The 23337-nt window shown below is 31.5% G+C and overlaps 1 protein-coding gene across 2 annotated transcripts; it reads left to right on the top strand.

The window, feature by feature from the left end:
• The first annotated feature begins 6 nt into the window (after positions 1–6).
• Positions 7–22899, top strand: LOC143075407 (all-trans-retinol 13,14-reductase-like). Of its 2 annotated transcripts, none has more exons than XM_076250800.1 (12): positions 7–277; positions 3442–3627; positions 4271–4380; positions 5147–5278; positions 6034–6238; positions 12107–12304; positions 16757–16876; positions 17258–17378; positions 18477–18607; positions 20520–20686; positions 21415–21574; positions 22534–22899. In XM_076250800.1, the coding sequence occupies exons 1-12, from the start codon at positions 61–63 to the stop codon at positions 22677–22679; spliced, it is 1893 nt and encodes a 630-aa protein (XP_076106915.1). In that variant the 5' UTR covers positions 7–60; the 3' UTR covers positions 22680–22899. The 2 variants fall into 2 exon arrangements, with proteins under 2 accessions (XP_076106915.1, XP_076106917.1); XM_076250802.1 differs by lacking the exon at positions 12107–12304 and adding an exon at positions 11864–12061.
• The last annotated feature ends 438 nt before the right edge of the window (positions 22900–23337 follow it).

Here is a 23337-nt window from a genome sequence, read left to right as displayed (position 1 = left end):
TCTGTTATTACCTCCCCTTTTTTGTTTTTGGCCGAAGTAGCAAGACTGACTTTAGAAAGGATGGCGGTAGACATCGGGGTGTTCAACTTTGTTGAATATTTAGTGACAAACCCATCGATTCTTATTGCAATAGTTCTTATTTATTGCTTCATATTCGGCCTTTCTATTTTATTTTCTGGCCCAAAACCTGGGAAAAATCCATTTTCAATCAAACATGTTCGACCTGTGGAAAAGCTTGTGACGGACCAAAGTCAAAGAGACAAAATTCTTAAACAGAGTATGTTATATCAATATCTCAATATGAAAATAACTTAAGAGAAGTTGCTGCAAAAAAATATGAAGACAATTTTATTTTAATGATGAACAGGTCAGGAATAACCACATATATACCTCAATAGCTGCGGAACCGTAACTCTTATGGTCCTTTTTTTTTTTTTTTGAATTTGCGGACAATAAATATGGTCCGCAAATAGTAAAAAAATAACAAGGACCTAAGAGCTACGGTTCCGCAGCTAATACCTTAATTGACATATATGGGTATAGACAAATTGACATATAATGCAGGTATTTTGTAATAAAATGCTAGTGAGAGATAGGAGCATGATTTTGCAACTTGCAATCTATTTTATGACCCTTATTGAGTCCTCCGAAAGTTTCAGTTTTGTCAAAGCCTGCTGCATCTCTTGAGAATGCATGTGTACAACAATTCTTTTGCTGAAACATTTGTACTATTGCAGTCTTCACGACGAGTGGCAGCCCAGACTGGTAAAATTGCTCTCAGTCCTGTAAAAATCAGACCTACAGGCCAACAGAATCTAACTAAAAATTTTCAAAAATTGAGCTGCAGGCCTGTAGATTTAGCAGTTCAGCGTGAAGACTGCTATTGACCATGATAAACTTTTGATAATGAAAGTCCGGTATTAACAAAGAGCTCCATTCACCTGTGTAGTTGTACTCATGATCACAATTCAATTCAATTCAATTCAATGTTTTATTAAAGTCTCGTCAAGTACAATAAATTTTTATACATTGTAAAATAACACTAAATAAAATGAGAGCCATTCTATACAGAATTATAAGAGACTATTAAAATGCATATAGATATAATACACAATATGAAATAAAATACTATTTACAATATATACACATGACTGCACACAGTATTGATGTCCATTGATACAATGTAGGTGATTAGTGGTTAATTTATCAATTAAGAATAGGCAAGATAACAATAGAAAAACTGCAAATACAATTATTGATTAAATGCAATATGTTATGTGACTATACTAAACTAGGAATGTTTGCCAAGTTTTTATACCTAATATGGTTTTAAGAAAACAATGCTCCATTTTTGGTGGAATAATTTGCTTTGAAAAACAAAGAATTATAAACCAATTGGTCTATATCATTATATGTCAATTGGTGGATTATACGTCAATTGAATTTATCTCAGACTAGAATAACTATTGAACGATTGATTGGTGGATTACATTTAAAAAAAAGTAGATGTCATTGTGGTGTGATTGCCAATGAGACAACTCTCCCACAAGATATCTAATGACACAGAAATTAACAACTATAGGTCACCATACGGCTTTCAACAATGAGCAAAGCCCCGAAATGACAATGTTAAACAAGTTCAAACGAGAAAACTAACCACCTAATTTATTTGTAAAAAATGAGTGAAAAACAAATATGTAACACATAAACAAACGATTACAGGCTAAATTCAGGTATAATCCACCATTTGACGTAAATGTATAATCAGATACCCAACCCCCACAAAAAAAAAATTAAATATTAAGATATATAGAAGCATCTTTTTGCATTTACCATAACAAGCTACGATAACCACTAAGTGATGACATGTAGCTCTTATTGATTCTGACACTTCATGCTGCATTTTTTTTTCGGAACCTAAAAACTAAAATGATCCTCCTTTTCCTACTATAAATTCTGAGTTCTCATCTATTAAATCTTATTTTTGTTCTGTAGTCTCTTCCTATCCATTCCAACTAACAAATCTTAAAGCTGGAACTGATGTAGACTTGAGGAAACCAATAGTTAATACCCATCAATTGGTGGATTATATCTCAATTGAAGTATAACACACATTTTTCAAAACACAGCACAGGAAGTCAGAAGCAATTACATGTCACTCATGGGTACTCATCAAAATTTAAGATGATATTTAAAAATATTTATGATAAAAACTGCATTGTACAAATGTACATTGTTGTACAAGTACCTCAATTGGTCTTAGTATCTCACTTTATGTGAAATGGTGGATTATACCTTAATTGAGGTATACTGTAAATTCAGAAGTTATTGTGTGCATTTATTATTGCGATTTTTGAAGAATGAACAAAAATGAGGGATAAATTATTGCGATTTCAAGAAGATGTGCATAAAGACATTTGTACCATATATTAAAATGTGAGTTATTATTATTGCGATACTCACCCAGTCGCATTATTCGTAATAATAAAAACCTCTCAATAATTTTTGAATTTACAGTAATCTATCAAGGATTTGTCTAGTGGTATATATATCTTACTATACAAATCCTTGAATCTATCAATTAATGGTTATTCCTAACCTGTTGAAATAAGATTTACAAATAACTTAATAAGCAAACTTTACATTGCAAATTAAACATGAATGAAAGTCAAAATAAATACCAAAATGACATTTTGTCACCAGATGAGCAATTCAGGCTCTTTGGAGGTCTTTTTGTTTTTCAGCACATTAGTTCCATGTTTTATTTTGCCATCTGGCCTGGACCTTCTTTACATGGTCCAATGTTTGCATTGGGTGAAAGTATTTCTTTCATAAGGTTTGTTTCCTGGCTAAGTTGATTTGTGGAACCTATTTTGTTTGTCCAACAGTTGTTTGACACATCCATTTTAATTATATTTTAGATTACTCTCAAGTAACAAAATGAACATGTATTTACATTTCGGTTGTCCATTCCTGGGTTAAATTTTTATTTTATCAATATGGTTAAACACATGTATCGTAAACCATAGGTTAAATTTCCATCCTAGATTATTTTCTGTTGTTCTGCATGTAGTTAAAAAAGTTTAGTATGAACTAAATAAAGTTCCTTTCTCAATTTTAACTGTAAAGACTAAATTCCTGTAATCAAATTTAGAAGTTTTCTATTGACATTCTGTAAACACTTAATGCATTCATGGGTTAAAAAGAAATTGAATAACAGAATTTTATCCCTAAGTCAAGTAATATAAAAGATTTATCCCTGGGATATAATTAATCATTACATGCATGAGACGAACAAACTACCAGGAGTTCTGACCACCAATAACTATAAAATGTGTGGAAAAAGGCATTCACCACACCTCCTCCCCCCCCCCACCCCCACACACACACAACAGAGACAAACATAACTTTCACATTCTATTTATATTGATTTTTTTGTAGAATTTAAACCATATAAGGTGCCATCAGAGAAACTAGATGCCATAGTAATTGGTAGTGGGATAGGAGGCTTATCAACAGCTGTGTTACTAGCTAAAGCTGGGAAGAAGGTCTTAGTTCTAGAACAACATGACCAGGCTGGAGGCTGCTGTCATACTTTTATTGATAAAGGATATGAGTTTGATACAGGTATGTTTTTGTTACCCCTCTTGGCAAAAAAATACAAAAAAAAACTTACAACAAATATGAAATCTTACGTTTTGTCATTTTGTGATGGAGATTAATAAATCAAATAAAAAAATCATCATCACATTAATTTAACATGGAAAATCAGAAAAGAGAATAAAAAACCAGAAAAATAAATCCTTGCAAATAAGTTCTGCATTAGACATGTTAGAAATGATGGAATCACTAAATAACTACTAGAACATTAACCTCTAACAATACTCAATATCATGAATATAGAGATACTTAGGGATATGTTGGATAATGTTAATTATGAAACAGTTGGTTTGAATAAAGACAATTATTAAGAATGTACAGGGTAAAAACCAATTAGAAAACATCAAATGATGCCAAACAACATTGATACAACATTGACCATGTGTATATATTTTGTAGCTGCATTGTATTTAGTAGGTTAGAATAGTTCAAACTTTCCCCCAAATGTCATGGGTCACTGCAATGAAAGTGAAAATTGTAAACCTTATCATAAATGTCATAAACATCTATTTAAAAGAGGCACTTACTTCAATTATTATCATTCATTTTAAGCTGGAATATTATACATATTTCAGACTACGTGTAGTACATTAGTGATCTTATATTTTAGGTATCCATTACATTGGGAAGATGTATGACGGTCATCAAGATAGAGTGTTGACCGATCAGCTGACTGGAGGAGCTATAGAATATCCACTTATAGAAGAAATTTATGATGTGGTTAGTACAACTGTGGGAAAGAAATGACTACTGTATATTCAGAAATTATTACAATGTTTTTATTATAGGGAAAAATGTGACAGGGTTATAAACAAATAATTGAAACTTGCATTTTGAATTTTTTTTTTATATGAACAGGATTTTTAGCAAAATTGCAAAAATTGAAATTGCATTTTAGTCTAAAATGACAAAAATCGCAATAGTAAATGCTTGCAATAATTTCTGAATCTACAGTATAGAAAAATACCTAGCAGAAACATATTGTACCTATATATAGCTACTTTGACATCATATGTCATAAGAAGGAAAACTTTCAAGTTTTAGGTTGTTCCATTACTTGTAAACTTCTGATAATATCTCCTTCATGTTTTTGTCATTTAGAGGGAGGTTATGAGTTAGTGGAAATATCATTTTAGATAATCACATCAATAATCTCTTAAAAAGTTGTATAGTAATATAACAAACGTGAGACAGCACCTCAACAACTTAAGAAAATCAAAGAAACTTCAGAAAATGCCTGTACCAAGTAAAAAATTTGACCGTTGTTTCCATTTGTTTGATGTGTTTAATCTTTTGATTTTGACATTTAATAAGGGACTTAGTTCTGAATTTAGTTTCGTAGTTCCATATTTTTGTTATTCGACTTTTTCATGTAAAGATATGTGAAAATCATTGGTCTTAGTTTATATGCTGAAACTTAGCCAGATATTTGTTACATTTGTTACATCTTTGTATACTGTGTCAAATGTGAATGATTTAATTGTAGGTTAGATTAGGAGATCCAGCAAAATCTAGAGCTTACAACATAATTTCAGGGAGAGAGAGATTAGAGAAATCATTAAAGGAATATTTCCCTAAAGAAGAGACAGCTATTAAAAAGTTCATGGAATTCTTAATAGTAAGTTATTGATACAATTAACTAATTGTTTTATAAAAGCAATGTTTACCTTTGCTTTCACATATTAAAAAATGCTTTTGTTTATATTATACTGGCTTTCACAACTTTAAAAACTAGAAATTCCTCAAACAATTATTACAATTGTGAAACAAAGAAAAGTTGAAGTCAAATGGTGAAGACTTACTCAGTCTTGACAGATAATGAACAGGTTTGATGTTTTATCTCATTCGTATTAACATGTATATGTACATAAGTGTATTGTTTACAGTCCTTTATTTTTTTTCTCCATTCAGTTTGAATTTACATGTGAGCTGTGTCAAAAAGAAATCAACCATATGCAATTGCATGTATATATGTAAAATTGAGAATGGAAATGGGGAATGTGTCAAAGAGACAACAACCCGACCAAATAAAAAACAACAGCAGAGGGTCACCAACAGGTCTTCAATGTAGCGAGAAATTCCCGCACCCGGAGGCGTCCTTCAGCTGGCCCCTAAACAAATATATACTATGAATTTGATTGATTTTGGAACTTTTAAATACAAAATTAAAGAAGAACTTATTGCAATTAAATTTTCAAACGTTACAGTCTTTCTGCAGATTTTTTTTTCAACCCGAAATAGGTCAACATATGTATTGATATTCATTTGCCTAAGTGATTTCTATATGAAACAGCTCATGTACTCCACTGTTTAGTGCATAATTATATTGACTTTTTTTTCTGACCAAATAACTTTAATGATGGTCTGTTACAGGAGAGTAGAAGCAGTTTCACTGGATATTTTGCCATGAAGGTACTACCAAAGAGAGTAGTAAAACTCCTGATAGCCACTGGGATATATAAGTTTATGTTTAGATCGTACGCCAAGTATCACGGTACATCTCTGAAGACTTTACTTGATGATCTGACAGACAATGAAGAATTGAAGGCTGTTTTATCTTACTGCTGGGGAGATTATGGTAAGACTTATGTTATAGCGTACTTAGATAGTTTTATCTTACTGCTGAGGAGATTATGGTAAGACTTATGTTATAGTGCACTTTGATCTATAATGGTTTACTACCGTATACGGCCGTGTATTGTCCGCATTTGTGTATAGTCCGCACCCCCTTTTCATCCCCAAATATCGAGGAAAAAGTCTAGTTCGCTTGTATAGTCCGCGGCAACTTTTGACAAGATCGGGTCCGTAAACAATGACGGAAAATGCAGAATTTGCGGTATTTTTTTTTAATTTTTTTTTGACGAGATCGGCAATATAGTAAGTATTGTTGTTGAAAAGATAGATAGTCAGTTAAAACTTATGATAAGTTTTTTAATGGTATCTTTAAAGATATGTTTTTAATCTTTGTTAAAGACCGGCAACACAGTAATTATTGCTGTTAAAAGATCGATGATCAATATAAAATTATGATCAGTTTGTAAAAGAAGACTTAAAAGATATGTATTTAATCTATTTTAAAAGTTTCAAAAGATTCTGTTTAATTGCTTAATTAAATCGTCTTTCAGACTATCATTCTTTACATATTAATTTAAAGTCCCAAACAATGAAAGTAAGAACTGTATTCATGTAATAAATGTTAATTAATTCAATCATGTACATTTAACTATCGGCTTATCACTTTTGATATCATTGAAAGTGGTAGCTTGCCCAAGCCAATAAACTGTTTAAAATTCTAAAAATAAATTTTGGTATGCTATTAAACAAAAGATGTTCGATGTTTAAAAATTGATTAGAACTCATTAAAATGTTACAACTCTTTAATCTTATCATTTCTTTTATTGATTTGAAGAACTGCCTCAGGTTACATTCATCACTTGTCAAAAGTTGACATGGTTAATTAATTGCTTTACACACAAACCCGTAAACTCATTCATGTAAGACGATACACCTGCACAATGTGACCTTTCACCTGGAAATATAGTTTCGTATACAAAATTCCACTTCTTTCAGGTTTACACTTTCAGTATTAATGGTTACGATTTACAATTAAAAAATGTTAGGTCTTGATTTATTTACGTCGAAAACTTAATAGTCGGAATACGAAAATTTTTGATACTTTAATCACACATTTTCAAAATGGCAGATCGTGGTTTACTTGTACTGTACACACGGGAATAACATTAAACAAAATCGATCTTGGGAAGATTTCACTAGGTTTCAACTTGACTATTATGGTTTTATCATTGAAGGGTTCATCTTTCATTGATATTCAGGATTCAGGTAAACTGTTAAGATGCAATGACACAAATTTGACCAAATCCGAAACAAAGCGGACATTCGATCAAAGGCTGATTTTTATGCAAATTACTAAGTCAACACTGTTGGATTGTTTATTTTATTTAAAAAAAATAACAAAGAGTAGTCAAGAATACTGTTAGATTGTTTATTTTATTTCTAAATAATACAAAAAGTTGTCAAGAATACATTATATCATTGACAACACATGATGTTTCTGTTTACTTGGCCAAACCTCGTTCAACATCGTATCCCAACTCTGGAAAAAAATGTCATGAAATCCTATAGTACTGCATAGTCCGCACCCCTTCCATCAATTTCATTCCCAGGGTAAAAAACCGCGGACTATACACGCCTTTCTACGGTATTACAAATTGGGACTTGGATGGAGAGTTGTCTCATTGGCACTCATACCACATCTTCTTGTATCTATTTGGTTGTTTTATTGTACTATTGGGAATATTAAAGTAAGACATGTGTAACATTTAATCTCATCTGGCAGTGGTTTCTCTCACCTTTCGAATATACAATGCAATTTTTAAAGAGCAGTTCCAGATTGAAACGTATGGAAAGGCACGTAAATTATAAAATTTCAATTTCTTTAAAATTATGTAAGAATATAAGTGAAATGAATATTTAATATTATTGCTGGTTGGAGTTTAAAAAAATGCCAACCATTCCCCCATGTGTTTAAATCTGGAACAACAAGAGTGCCAGGTTCTATGAAAACTTTTTCATTTGGTTTTATTTCTGACTGAATGAACACACTATAGTGAGTTAGATATACACTAGGAGATTTTATTTACTGGAATTTCTGCACAACAGAATGAATGAACACTTACAATTGTACTTAAGTGTACTCGCACACCTACATTTGAATATGATTTCTGTCAGATTCAAAAAAATAAATTGAAAGATAAAAGGCAATATATTTGAAAATCTTTTTTTTTTTGGTTGGTTTTACTATCTAAAGATTTAGGGCCTAAATGTGTCTAAATCACTTTTCTGACATATCTTATAAATGATAAAAATGAGAATGGAAATAGGGAATAGGTCAAGAGACAACAAGCCGATCGAAAAAAAACAGACAACACTTTTGAGAAGTTTAGAAAAAAGACAATTAAGACATTGATGAAAAATAAGACTAAATAACTGTATGTTTGAAAAAGCAATATTTTTATGACACATCTATAGCTTTTTAAAGTTCCTAGATATGAAATAATTTTAGTATGATGTTTAGCATATATTTGTAATTTGTATATATGTCTATGTCCTTTCCGCAAATCTAGGTCCTTTTAATATTGCTTCACAGACGACACGTTCCAAATCTATGTCCTTTATTTAATCAAATCTTTACTCCTACTATTGGGGAATATTTACAATTCAAAACAAATCCATTCATGAACAAAGGGACTTCAGTGTTTACATCTGGTTTCTGGAGAGAAGGAATATGCCAAGACATAAAGAATGATTCTTCTCAGAGAGAAAGATTTTCGTTATTAAAGACATAATTACAACTTTTACATTTGAACTAAATAGATATCAGCTAAGACCAAACAATTGATATATGTTCTATTGTGATTCACAAACATTTCAATTAAAAATATAAAACACGTTTTATTTTTAGCAATTTAGAATGATTTTTTGATATTCAAGGTAAAACATAGATAAAGTGGTATGAATGTCAATGAAACAGAGATATGAATGAATTCAAAGACAAAATGAAGAAGTTGATGTTTGAAACAAATATTCATTCTTAAATGTCTTTTTAGTAAAATAAATATGTGTAGTTTCATTCTTGAAGACGTCATACAATAATAACACACGCATGTAAAAATTTTAACCACACACATGGAGAAATGACTTAATAAAACAAAAATCATATAAGACCGTACTTTAAACAATATTATAAATATCAGCGAAATAATTTAACCAGATTTACTAAAACGTGAAGAGAGCCGTGGTGTAGTGGTAAGTGCACTGGACTACTAACACAACGGTTCCTGGTTCGATTCCCGTTCTGGGATGAAAATTTCAGGGACTAAATTTTCGGCTCTCCCTTGACACCATTTGCATATGGTCTTGAGGAAACGATGATAGACCGTCGGAAGGGGGCAATAAATGGCTGACCCGTGTTAAGAGAGAGCCATATCTCTTGCACGTTAAAGACACCCTTGTAGATTTCGAAAAAGAGAAGGCTGATGCCGCTACAAGGTAGCACTACTTAGTACCCGCAAAGTGGGAAGGAATTAATATAAGTTGCAAACTTGTTTCCCAATCCACTATAAATAATTATGTTTATTTAAAGTTAAACTTAAACGTATACTATACTTGAGCCCTTGCACATGCATGGAGAACACATACTAACTTAATATTGAATTATGGGAAATGACTTAATAAAACAAAAAACCTATAAGGCCGAACTTATTAGACGGGCATAAATTTGCGCATACTTAACAAACTGGAAAAAATTTTAAAACATTACACAGTTTTTAGGCCTTGTCCTTTTCAACGGACATAGATTTGCGAATGACGTCACGATTGAAAATCGGACACAGATTTGAGGCCGAATCACAGATTTGAGGCCGAAACATCATTTTGAACATGGGGCATATATTTGAGCAATGGACACTGATTTGAGGTCGTATACAGATCTGAGGTTTACATATATAGCAGTCATTTAATCACTTCTAAATTACAGAAATCTGTACATGTATAGCATGTATATACATGTAGCTAGATAGCAATCATTGTTTATGTTACTAACAATTATTTATTTATTTTTGCCACATGGTATAGGATGTATGTTTTTTTCTGCCAAAAAAGTCTATAAAATTTGAAAGATATGCTATGTAAAAATACAAATTATGGGATTTTTATAAACAGAAAAGAAATAATTTATTTCATTTCTTGCCAAATATATAACCTTATTGCACTTGCAAAATGGATAAAATCTTTTTTTTTTTAAAACATACTTGTGTAGAACCAAATGGAAATAGATCTACCTGCCCTCCCAAGAATAGTATTAAAGAGAAAAAATATTCCATGAAAATTAAAACAAGATTTGGAACATGAATTTGTGTGTGCACTGGCAATCATTTGATTAAATAGTACTACTAATTTTTTTTTTCAATATGAAAACTGTGGATTCATTTATTTTCCTGGATTGAGGATTTTAGTGAATATATGATTTTTGTGGTTTAACAAATTTCTGCATAGAAAATTTGTCTTTCACTGAACATTTGAAGTCATGGTCCACCTGTACCAACGAAACCCATTAAAATTGGTATCTAACAAATAATAATGAATCCACATGAATTTCCAAGTTACGGGTGAGTTTAAAAACAGAAAGTTTACATACTAGTGTAGTGATTTATTGGATGAAACTATTACTTTTAACTTTTTGAACACCGTCAGGGGTTTCACTTCATTTTGTTTGAAGGGGCCAATTAGAGATTTAAGCAGGCCCAAACCTAAAAGGGGGGTTTGGGGGGGCTTGCCCCCCCCCACGATTTTGTTAAAATTAGACGCAAAATCCTGCATTCTGGCGCATTCTGGGCATTAAATTATAGTTCTGAAAATGTCACTTTTACCACTAGCCCCCTTGTTTTTTAAACAAAAAGGCTTAAAAACCTGCATTCCTGGCATAAAACTATAGTTCTGAAAATGTCATTTCTACCCCTCAAAGATTTAAAAAAAAAATTAGACACAAAATCCTGAATTCTGGCCATGGCATAAAATTATTATTGTTCTTAAAATGTCACTTTTACAGTACTACTGTTAATGTAGGCAACCTAAAGTTTTTCTAAGTCAATGAATGAATTATTATCTAACATCACCAAGTCAGAAAGTATAATATTGAAATATTTTCATTTTTATCACTTTAATAAGAGATTAATTATTATAATGATTGATGGATACAATTCAATGACACTTATCATTACACCTGATCAACTAACAATAGAGTTATGTACAAGTACATATTTTTCAACTGCAAAAGAAGAAAATATATTAATAGTCTAGTGCATTATGTAAGGTTCTCAGATGTTTATTCAGGATAGAGAAAGTACATGTTATATAAACATCTAGAGAATTGCTATAAACACTTACCCTAGCTAACATTATTTATAATTAATCTTACTGAATAATTATCAAAGACCAACTTTTACCCTAGCTTTATTATAATCAATATATTCATGAAAAAACATTAACATATCATTGTACCATATAATCAGGTCTTATACATTTTATGAAAAACTAACCAATTTGCACTTGCTGTAACATTCAATCCTTAACCTGATTAATAACCTTTTAACAGGAAATCATGCATGCTGTTTATATATTCCAGGTACTTATCCTTCCAACACATCCTCAATTATGCATTCTGCACTCCTCAACCTTTTCATATCAGGAGGTTATTACATCAGAGGAGGACCAAGTGAAGTGGTCTTCCAGACAATTTTAACCTTAGAAAAATTTGGAGGTCGAATCTTTATGCAAGCACCGATCCAGAAAATTTTGATTGCTGATTCAGGTCGTGCTCATGGTGAGTTTTATATATAGATTTTACAAATGTAGACTTTGTTTCCAGGAGTGGTTCCATCTGAGTCGTCTCTGCTCTTACATGCAGCATTATTTAACCACTATGAGGAGGGTGCTTACTATATCCGTGGGGGATCAAGTGAAATACCTTACCAAATTGTACAAAGATTAGAAGCATTAGGAGGCAAAGTTCTGGTTAAAGCCCCTGTACAGAAAATTCTGACTAATGACCAAGGGCAGGCTGTAGGTAAGTAATGTTTGTCAGTATGCATGTGCCTATCAAGAGCTTATCTAGTAAAATGTGCTAGTGAAAAATGTATTCTCTCTCCTTATAATCAGTGATGTTTGTGTAATAGTCATTCTAATTTAAAAAAAAAAAGATGATTTGTTATATGTTATTGTACAATAATGTCTACTGTGGATTCTGTTATATAAGTGGGTACCAATTTTCATGGATTAAGGAAAGTTGTAATTAAGTTATGGGATTTCATTGTTTTACAAAAGTCTGCAAAAACACCTTTAGAAAATTTGTATTTCTTTAACATTTTTAAAATGAACCTATGAAATCAACGAAAATTGGAATCCCAATAATAAAAATGAATCGACAGTATTCATATAAATGTACATGTATCCTTATCCCTTGGTTTGGGTCTTCTGCTTTACTTATATCAGTAGCATTTTATAAGGGATACTGTTAACCAATTTAGAATTTTCACAACTGTTCAGTTAAAATTTACTAAGAATATAATGATAAAAATTTAGCGAATAAGTTAGACTTGGATTATTTCATTTATGAATACATAAACAAATTTAGAAAATCACAATACATAAAAGTTAGCTTACAAGAGCTTAAGATATATGCTGGTATAAATCATTTTTTTTATACGACCGCAAAATTTGAAAATTTTTTCGTCGTATATTGCTATCACGTTGGCGTCGTCGTCTGCGTCGTCGTCTGCGTCGTCGTCTGCGTCCGAAAATACTTTTAGTTTTCGCACTCTAACTTTAGTAAAAGTGAATGGAAATCTATGAAATTTTAACACAAGGTTTATGACCACAAAAGGAAGGTTGGTATTGATTTTGGGAGTTTTGGTCCCAACATTTTAGGAATTAGGGGCCAAAAAGGGCCCAAATAAGCATTTTCTTGGTTTTCGCACTATAACTTTAGTTTAAGTTAATAGAAATCTATGAAATTTTGACACAAGGTTTATGACCACAAAAGAACGGTTGGGATTGATTTTGGGAGTTTTGGTTTCAACTGTTTAGGAATTAGGGGCCAAAAAAGGGCCCAAATAAGCATTATTCTTGGTTTTCGCACAATAACTTTAGTTTAAGTAAACAGAAATCAATGAAATTTAAACACAATGTTAATGACTACAAAAGGAAGGTTGGTATTGATTTTGGGAGTTTAGGTCCCAACAGTTTAGGAATTAGGGGCCAAAAAGGGACCCAAATTAGCATTTTTCTTGGTTTTCGCACCATAACGTTAGTATAAGTAAATAGAAATCTATGAAATTTAAACACAAGGTTTATGACCATAAAAGGAAGGTTGGTATTGATTTTGGGAGTTTTGGTCCCAACAGAATAAGGGGCCCAAAGGGTCCAAAATTAAACTTTGTTTGATTTCATCAATATTGAATAATTGGGGTTCTTTGATATGCCGAATCTAACTGTCATGACTGTGTATGTAGATTCTTAACTTTTGGTCCCGTTTTCAAATTGGTCTACATTAAGGTCCAAAGGGTCCAAAATTAAACTTAGTTTGATTTTGACAAAAAATGAAAGTTTGATTTTGACAAAAAATGAATCAGTTAGGTTCTTTGATATGCTGAATCTAAAAATGTACTTAGATTCTTGATTATTGGCCCAGTTTTCAAGTTGGTCCAAATCGGGGTCCACAATTAAACTTTGTTTGATTTCATCAAAAATTGAATAAATGGGGTTCTTTGATATACCAAATCTAACTGTGTATGTAGATTCTTCATTTTTGGTCCTGTTTTCAAATTGGTCTACACTAAAGTCCAAATGGTCCAAAATTAAACTTAGTCTGATTTTAACAAGAATTGAAATCTTGGGGTTCTTTGATATGCTGAATCCAAAAATGTACTTAGATTTTTTATTATGGGCCCAGTTTTCAAGTTGGTCCAAATCAGGATCTAAAATTATTATATTAAGTATTGTGCAATAGCAAGTCTTTTCAATTGCACAGTATTGCGCAATGGCAAGAAATATCTAATTGCACAATATTGTGAAATAGCAAATTTTTTTTTGATTAGAGTTATCTTTCTTTGTCCAGAATAGTAAGCAAGAAATATCTAATTGCAAAATATTGTGCAATAGCAAGATTTTTTTTTAATTGGAGTTATCTTTCTTTGTCCAGAATCAACTTAAATCTTTGTTATATACAATATACAATGTATATTCACTTTTTACTACCAACTGATAAATTAAAATAATCTTTACCATTCAGTGATAACAAGCAGTTTTTTACATCTTAATATTTTATGATGTATTTAAATGAGTAGTTATTGTTGCAAACTCAATTAGAAATTTTAATTGAGATTAGTTTTGGAATAAGGGAAAGGGGGATGTGATTAAAAAAATTGGGTTCAATTTTTCTCATTTGAAATTTCATAAATAAAAAAGAAAATTTCTTCAAACATTTTTTTGAGAGGATTAATATTCAACAGCATAGTGAATTGCTCTAAGAGAAAACAAAAATTTTAAGTTCATTAGAACACATTCATTCTGTGTCCGAAAACTATGCTGTGTCAACTATTTAATCACAATCCAAATTTAGAGCTGAATCCAGCTTGAATGTTGTGTCCATACTTGCCCCAACCGTTCAGGGTTCAACCTCTGCGGTCGTATAAAGCTACGCCCTGCGGAGCATCTGGTTTTATATAGGATTTCGCTATAATTTTCTATAAATGAACTTTATCATATGCTTAATAGAAAAATAAAACCTTTGTTTATAAAATTCAAATAGGGAACATACTTTATATAATTGTATCAATTATTCATACAATAATAGAAAAATAAAATTAAAAAAATGGGGTTTCCGTTCATATAAGCTCACAATCTGCATTGGAAAGAAGCATACATTTTTGTAAAGGTACTTTTTTTTCTGTTGAACTAATAGGAGAAAAAGGTAATATGGAAATTAAAAAAGAACTAAATTACAGAAATCGTTCAAATTTCACAATAGTTTAGTTTAAGTACCGCTTATTTGAAAATATTAAATAATAAAAAATATAGGTCACCGATGAGTTTAAATATTTCAATTTTAATGGCAAATAATGTCATTTTTTCACCAAAGGGAGATAACTTGGAGCTTTTTCAATGATATATACATTTTAAAAGTCATCTGGGGCAAAACAAATTGATTATTCTGAATGATTTTTGTACCATATGATAAAGTAACAACTAATAAAGTAATAAATTAAATTTGTAAAGAAAAAAAAAATGTTTAATTTTTTTCTGACATTTTTATACCCTTGAGCCTCCTTAAAACCAAAAAGGATCCACATTAATAAGTTGGTTTACAGTAACCTTTAGAATGTATGTACAACTACTGTGAAAGTTTATTAAACTCTTGGGTAGGTATCAATATTCAGAGATGCTGAGAGATTATTTATATACTTATACTATGTACTATGAGCTGAAATAATGATTTGAAAAGTTCCATTGACTTTACATCAATTCAGGTCATCTGAATAATAATGAATTAATAGTAATTTATGTTACACAAAATATTACACTGACTTTTCAACAAAGGAAGACTAACTATAAAAATCTGATGAAGGTTAAAGCATGATTAAATTCAAATTCAAACAGTCGTCTGCTAGATTAAATTCAAATTTAACCAGTCAGATGGAAGGGTGAAGGCAAAAGGATTACACATTTATGTCTTGTTCTTTTAATCCTTTAATATGTTAAAGAGCTAGAGTGGGGTGCTCATTTTCGCCACATCTTTCCATGTTTTCTACAGTTTATGTTCAGGTCTAAATGTTTTTGAAGTATACTGATATTTCTATATGAAGATAACTTCAAATGCAAAATATACTTAAGCTTGAAAACCGGTTTGTTTTAAGAAAATCATCTGAAAAGTTAGATTAAAGGGTGTTTGAAATTTCCGGATGTTTTGTCAATGGGGGACACATATTCGCCGTTTTTACACATCTATTTAAAACCAAATAACCGCAGCTTTTAACAATTTTTATTAAATCAATTGCATTATAGATGAATAGCAGACATTTCAAAGGTATAAAGAATTCAAAATTAGGGCATTCAGTCAAATATTTACTTAGAAATACTTCTTTGAAATCGTGTTATTTTTCAGGAAATTGTCCGAAATCGTTGTCCGTTTTTCGGTCATTTTTGGTAGGAGCCGCAATTTTGTCTCAGTTTAAAAAAATATTAAATTTGTTATAAAAATATAATTTATGGGTACATTTCTTCCATTTCAGCCATCCTTTGAAGTTTTTACACCTCAAAATCCTTAAACGGCGAAATTGTGTCCCCAGCGAAAATGAGCACCCCACTCTAGTGATTATATTTGACTAAAACTAAGTGTTTTAAGGAAGTAGTTTATTAAGTGAATGCTTTGTGTTTTAAATGTTTTCTTTTGTTTTGTTCTGTATCTTTCTTGTTTCATGTTTTTTTCTGCATACTTTAATATTCAAAGATATAATTTTAGGTGTGTTAGTTGGTAAGGGAACTAACTCCTGTGAATTGTTTGCTAAGAACATTATATCGGACGCAGGAGTATCCAATACATTCCTAAGACTTCTACCCAAGGAGGTTGCTGTTAAATCAAGTAAGTGCTATTAAATAGTCAGTTTTCTCTGGAGATAATACATCAAAGATTAGTGAATAAAAATATAAAGATTCAAGGATAAAAGTCAAACTACTGGGTAGTATATTGTTAGTGTACCATTTGTAAGCACAGGACTTATTTGAAGAAATAATTCCAAATCTTCTTTTGGTCCAATCTTAAGTATAAAAGACATTTACTAATATTTATTTCATCTGCATAAGACTTATCAATGGCGCTAGTTAATTCAGGAACAAAATAATTGTAAATAGATTACTTTTCATTAATTATTCTTTAAAACTTCTGAACTGAAAATACCGGTATGATGGCAAAAAGTAGTAAAAGTGCAAATTCCAAATGACATCGTTTTTATTTAACTTGTAGGTATTTATCCAATGATAAAGAAAGTAGGAGAAAGTTTTTCATTTATCTCAATGTTTGTTGGTTTAGAAGGAACTACAAAGGAATTAGGACTTAAAGCTCAAAACATCTGGGCATTTACCAGGTAAAGTATCCTCTCAAAACATCTGGGCATTTACCGGCAATATATGCTCTCAAAACAATTGAGCCTTTACCAGGTAAATTATCCTCCCAAAACATCTGGCCATTTACCAGGTAAAATATCCCCTCTAAACATCTGGGCATTTACTATACTCTCAAAACAGCTGGGCATTTACCAGGTAAAATACCCTCTCTAAACATCTGGGCATTTACCAGGTAAAATATACTCTCAAAACAGCTGGGCCTTTACCAGGTAAAATACCCTCTCAATACATCTGGGCATTTATCAGGTAAAATACTCTCTCAAAACATCTGGGCATTTACCAGGTAAAATATACTCTCAAAACATCTGAGCTTTTACCTGGTAGCGGGTAAAATATTGTCAAATCATCATGACATTTAGCTGGTAAAATATCTTCTCAAAACATCTGGGCCAGCAGGCCATTCATTAGGAGGTGGTACCCGGTACTTTTACCCTCCTATGCTATTGACAAGTACCGCCTATATGTAGGAATTTTTATATAAGATATTTATGGAATATATTGAAAAGTACCACCTAGAAACGTGGAAAGTACCAGTCAACATGAAAGATAATGAAACCCCTGACTGGGCATTGACTAAGTAAAATATCCTGACTTATTCATTTAGTAAATGTCACCTCAGTGTTTAACCTTTGTAATAAAATTAAAAAAGACTTGCAAATTAGAAAAATTTCCATTTTGATCTGTCATTAGCCATGTTAACATTTGGGGGAAAATTCAAATGTTTACAAATACTTGTATGTAAAAAACTTAATTTCAGTAAACCAATTATATATCACTTTTCCCATTTATTTATGCTTACAATTGTTTCTAAGTTACGCTGCATTATGATGGTTTGATTAACAGGAAAGTAATTTTACAGTTAGATCTACTACACCTTCAATTACAGATTGACTTGCCCTAATTCTTGATACTTTTCAATGTGATCTTTAATACTTCTTCTATTTCCCACTTAATTTATAAATGTAATTTTAATTTGACCTTATGTTGTTGTCAATATTTAATTGTCTGGTATTGTTATCATGTGATTTGTCTGTATATATTAAGCATCTTTCTTGCAGACCTGATGTTGAAGAACTCACTAAAGAATATATAAACTTATCAGTGGAAGATGCTGCTGAAGCAGAAGTCCCTCTCTTGTTTGTGTCCTTCCCTTCAGCCAAAGACCCCTCATGGTCTGAGAGATTTCCAGGTAAGTTTTTATGCCTCTCCCCTTATGATAGTAGAGGGGCTTTATGTTTTCTGGTCTGTGCGTCAGTTCGTTCGTCCATCTGTCTGCTCATTCGTCAGTCCGTCCATCTGCTGTCCCCCTTCAAGTTAAAGTTTTGGTTCAAGTTTATGGTCAAGGTAGTTGTTGATGAAGTTGAAGTTCAATCAACCTGAAACTTAGTACACATGTTCCCAATGATATGACCTTTCTAATTTTAATGTCAAATTAGACTTTTTACCTCAATTTTAGGGTCCACTGAACATAGAAAATGATAGTGCCAGTGGGGCATCCATGTACTGGGGACAAAAACTTGTTCATGTTTGTGTTCATTTTATGACATTGTGAGCTTGAAAAAACTTACTAAATTTCAAATATAAAAAGAACTTATATCAAGTAGATGTTTTATAGTACATGATTCATAAATCTAGAAAATACCAGAAGAGAGCTGATATCTGTAAGTTATATTTCAATGCTGTTCTATGGGCCTCTGTGGCTGAGTTTTCTTAGTGGTTTATTGTCGAGCCTGCAACTTTTGTTGCAGAAAGCTCGACATACGGATAGTAATCCGGCGGCGGCGTTAGCTAACTTCTTAAAAGGTTTATATTTTAGAAGGTGAAAGACCTGGATGCTTCATACTTTGTATATAGATGCCTCATGTTACGAAGTTTCCGTCAATCACATGTCCAATGTCCTTGACCTCATTTTCATGGTTCAGTGACCACTTGAAAAAAAAGTTCAGAATTTTTGTAATGTTGAATTCTCTATTATTATAAGTAATAGGATAACTATATTTGGTATGTGCGTACCTTGCACGGTCCTCATGCCCATCCAGCATTTTTCACTTGACCTTGACCTCATTTCATGGATCAGTGAACAAGGTTAAGTTTTGGTGGTCAAGTCCATATCTCAGATACTATAAGCAATAGGGCTAGTATATTTGGTGTATGGAAGGACTGGAAGGTGTACATGTCCAACTGGCAGATGTCATCTGACCTTGATCTCATTTTCATGGTTCAGTGGTTATAGTTAAGTTTTTGTGTTTTGGTCTGTTTTTCTCATACTTTATGCAATAGGTCTACTATATTTGTTGTATGGAATAATTGTAAGGTGTACATGTCTAGTGGGCAGATGTCATCTGACCTTGACCTCATTTTCATGGTTCAGTGGTCAAAGTTAAGTATTTAAGTTTTGGTCTTTTTATCTAATATTATATGCCAAAGGTCAACTATATTTGGTGTATGGAAATATATTATGATCTATATGTCAGTCCCGCAGGTTTATTTGACCATGACCTCAATTGCACGGTTCATTGCACAGTGTTAAGTTTTTGTGTTTTGGTCTATTTTTCTTAAACTATAAGTAATAGGTCAACTATATTTGTTGTATGGAAGCTTTGTTAGCTGTACATGTCTGCCTGGCATGGTTCATCTGACCTTGACCTCATTTTCATGGTTCATTGGTCTTTGTTTAGCTATCTTGGTTAATGTTAAGTTTATGTGACAGTTGTAATCAAGCTTTATACTTAGGACTTTCAACATAATATCAATGATTAGTAAAGAAGGCGAGACATTTCAGTGTGTGCACTCTTGTTTATTGAAATCACAAGCTTGTAAACTCTTAGGTTGTAAATTGAAACCTTACATTTTTTTAGGAACATTTGCATTGCTATCTGAATTGACAAAGATTTTCAATTTTTTTTACTGAAGGTTGGGGCTCTCTCGGGGTAATCTAGCTTTTACAAACAATAAAAAAACTAGTGATTGCCAACCAAGTATTATGATAAAATGGTATTGGAACTGAATGTGGCATAAAAAAAATACCTAACAAATAAGTTAAGGTACAAACATTGCTGTTTTTCATGTCAACTTCACTATGTGTTTTTCTTTGATTATAGGAAAGTCTAATCTGCTGATCATCACCATATGTCCCTATAAATGGTTTGATAGATGGGAAGATGAGAAGGTAAAGAAAAGAGGAGGTGAATATGATGGACTGAAGAATGCTATCGGCAGACAAATGTTAAATCAAGTTATACAGATGTTTCCTCAGATAGAAGATAAGGTTTGTTATTTTAAAAAAGGTTTTACACTATTGTTTCAGGTAAGGGTGAAGGTTGGTACCTATTAAAATGTTGAATCCTGCTGCATTTGTTTATTGAAAGAAGATAAGATTTCTTATTTAATAAAGGTTTGAAGTATTTTTAGATTTTACCTCATTGTTATTAAAATAACATACTGCTTATAAATAATACACCTTATCCATTTGTTATCAGTTTGGAAATAAGAAATTAGTTGCTTTGATATAGTTGTCAATTTGAAGATTAACAGGAAATACATTTGACAAATCATACTGATCTACTACCAAATAATCACCAAATACTGAAATTGATTGATGGTGATTGCTATGCAGCATCAGCACAAAATGGCTATAACATGGCGAGGTCAAATACTGAAATGGTCCATTTATAGCACAAATGAAACTTTATCCATAATGTTAATTATAAAATATTGCCATGAAACAAACTATTTATTTATCATATAAACCAAAGGAAATATATGTTGAAAATCATAAGACAATTTTCAATAAACCAAACTCAAGTTGAGTTACACTGGTTGACCTGAGGTCAATTGGTATAAACAATGTCATCATACAATTGGTCCTTTCTGTGACTTAAAAACATAAGCAATGTGAATACCAATTTGACACAAATATACAGGAAAGTGCACTTATTTGAAAGATGTCTTATTAATAGTGGCATTCACATATAAGATTTGATGTATATTTAATAGATTGCCTATACAGATGTGGGTTCACCTTTGAGTAACAAGTATTACCTGGGTTTTGACAAAGGTGAGATGTATGGACTTGACCACACGATGCAGAGGTTTTCACCTGAAGTATCTTCAGAACTACGAGCACAGACTGACATTCCAGGCTTGTTTCTTACGGGTAAGTACAATTATGTTATTATTAACTATTTTTCCTAATTATATCAATTTTAATTGAGTCCATATGTACATAACACACAAGTTCCAGGAAGTTTTACACTCCTTCCTAGGAGTCTACTCCGGTATTTGGAAGAAGGGGAAGAATTTGTGTATTGATTTTATTTTTTTCACAGTAGGTATTTAAAAGCCAGAATGTAAATGGATTGTCCTTTCCTAAGAGTCTTTTGACAGTCATTGAATTCACCACAAATTATTAAAATCCTGTGAACAATGTTCATTCAATTTGTCCTTGATGTATAAAAAGCTGATAATTATTTATACAAGTTAATTTTTAAAACATTTAAAAAATTTCTGGGATATGGGATTTAATTTTTTTCTTAAAATCGGTAAACCGCAAAAGTAAAGATTTTTTTCAAATGGACAAATTTTCTACAGGTCCTACGATAAGATTAGTACAACTATTGAATATCTTAACTTATGTGGTTTTATGCAGCTCAGGTTCATAAAATAAAATTACTTAATCTAAGATTAAAGTCAGTTGTGGAAGATTCACCTAACTAAAAAGCACACTGAATAACATTGTCTTAAATATTTTTATTTATCCGAGTGTAAAAAGTACAATTAAATCCAGTTGACTTGTATTTAGATGAGTCACTCTATCAATATTAACTTTTTTCCAATTTGTAGAAATGATAACAGTTTTCATTTTAGCCTATCAAATCATGTGTCATTTATCAAAACCATAGCAATTGTCATTTTAGCCAACCAAATCATACAACATATATTAAAAGCAGTTTAACTAGTATGTTTCTTTATTTACAATAGCAACTGAGGAGATCAAAGTTCTATAATCTAAATAATGGAAATTCAGAAACTATTGCACAGGCTACTTCTATATTCAAATTACATATTCAAATCATTCAACTGTGAATGTTTTCTTTAAACCTTATTTTTCTACAGGTCAGGATATATCGACCTGTGGTTTTACTGGTGCTATGTTTGGTGGAATGTTCTGTGCTGGTGCTGTATTGAATAGAAAACTCCACAATGACCTGGAAACTCTTGTTAAAGAGATCAGAAAGAGCAATGACACCAAGAAAGAGTAACTTTGTAAACCAACACAAAAATCAAATCTGTGATTTAACTTATATATAGGGTATTTTATATTTTGTTTACTTAGTTAATGTAATAGTTTTTTTTATACAATATGACTATGTAGAAAAATTATGAATTTTAATTTAGTTTAAACATAGTCAAACCTGCTTAAGAGACCACCTGTATTACACAAAACCTGTGTTAAAAGACCACCAATTTAAGATCCCTCTGAAGTACATTTCATATAAATTGAACCTGTATTAAAAGACCACCTCTCTTAAGAGACCACTTTTTTGTTCTCCCTTAAGGAGATAGACCTAGGTTAAGGGAAATAACTCTTAAAATCATCAGTACGTTTGTGTCAACCATTTTCAAAAATATATTCTAAGCTTCTAGGTTACATAGATTATTTTCAATCTGTTTCAGGTAAATGCTTAAAATACATTGATGAAACTTGACTTTTACAAACGCATTACTAATTTATTGAGTTATCTCCCTGAACCAAGGTCTACCCCTTAAGTGGTCTCTTATTAAAACAGGTTTGACTGTATTTGTTAATAGTGGATTGGGAAACAAGTTATTGCAATTTGTATTATTCCCTTTCCACTTTGCTGGTGTGAGTTGGTAGAGATTCATTTTATAAAATATGACTATGTAGAAAAATATGAA

The sequence above is a fragment of the Mytilus galloprovincialis genome, chromosome 5 (assembly GCF_965363235.1).
Source record: "Mytilus galloprovincialis chromosome 5, xbMytGall1.hap1.1, whole genome shotgun sequence".
In the NCBI taxonomy this organism is placed as follows: Eukaryota; Metazoa; Mollusca; class Bivalvia; order Mytilida; family Mytilidae; genus Mytilus; species Mytilus galloprovincialis.
This window is presented reverse-complemented; position numbering and strand designations above follow the sequence as displayed.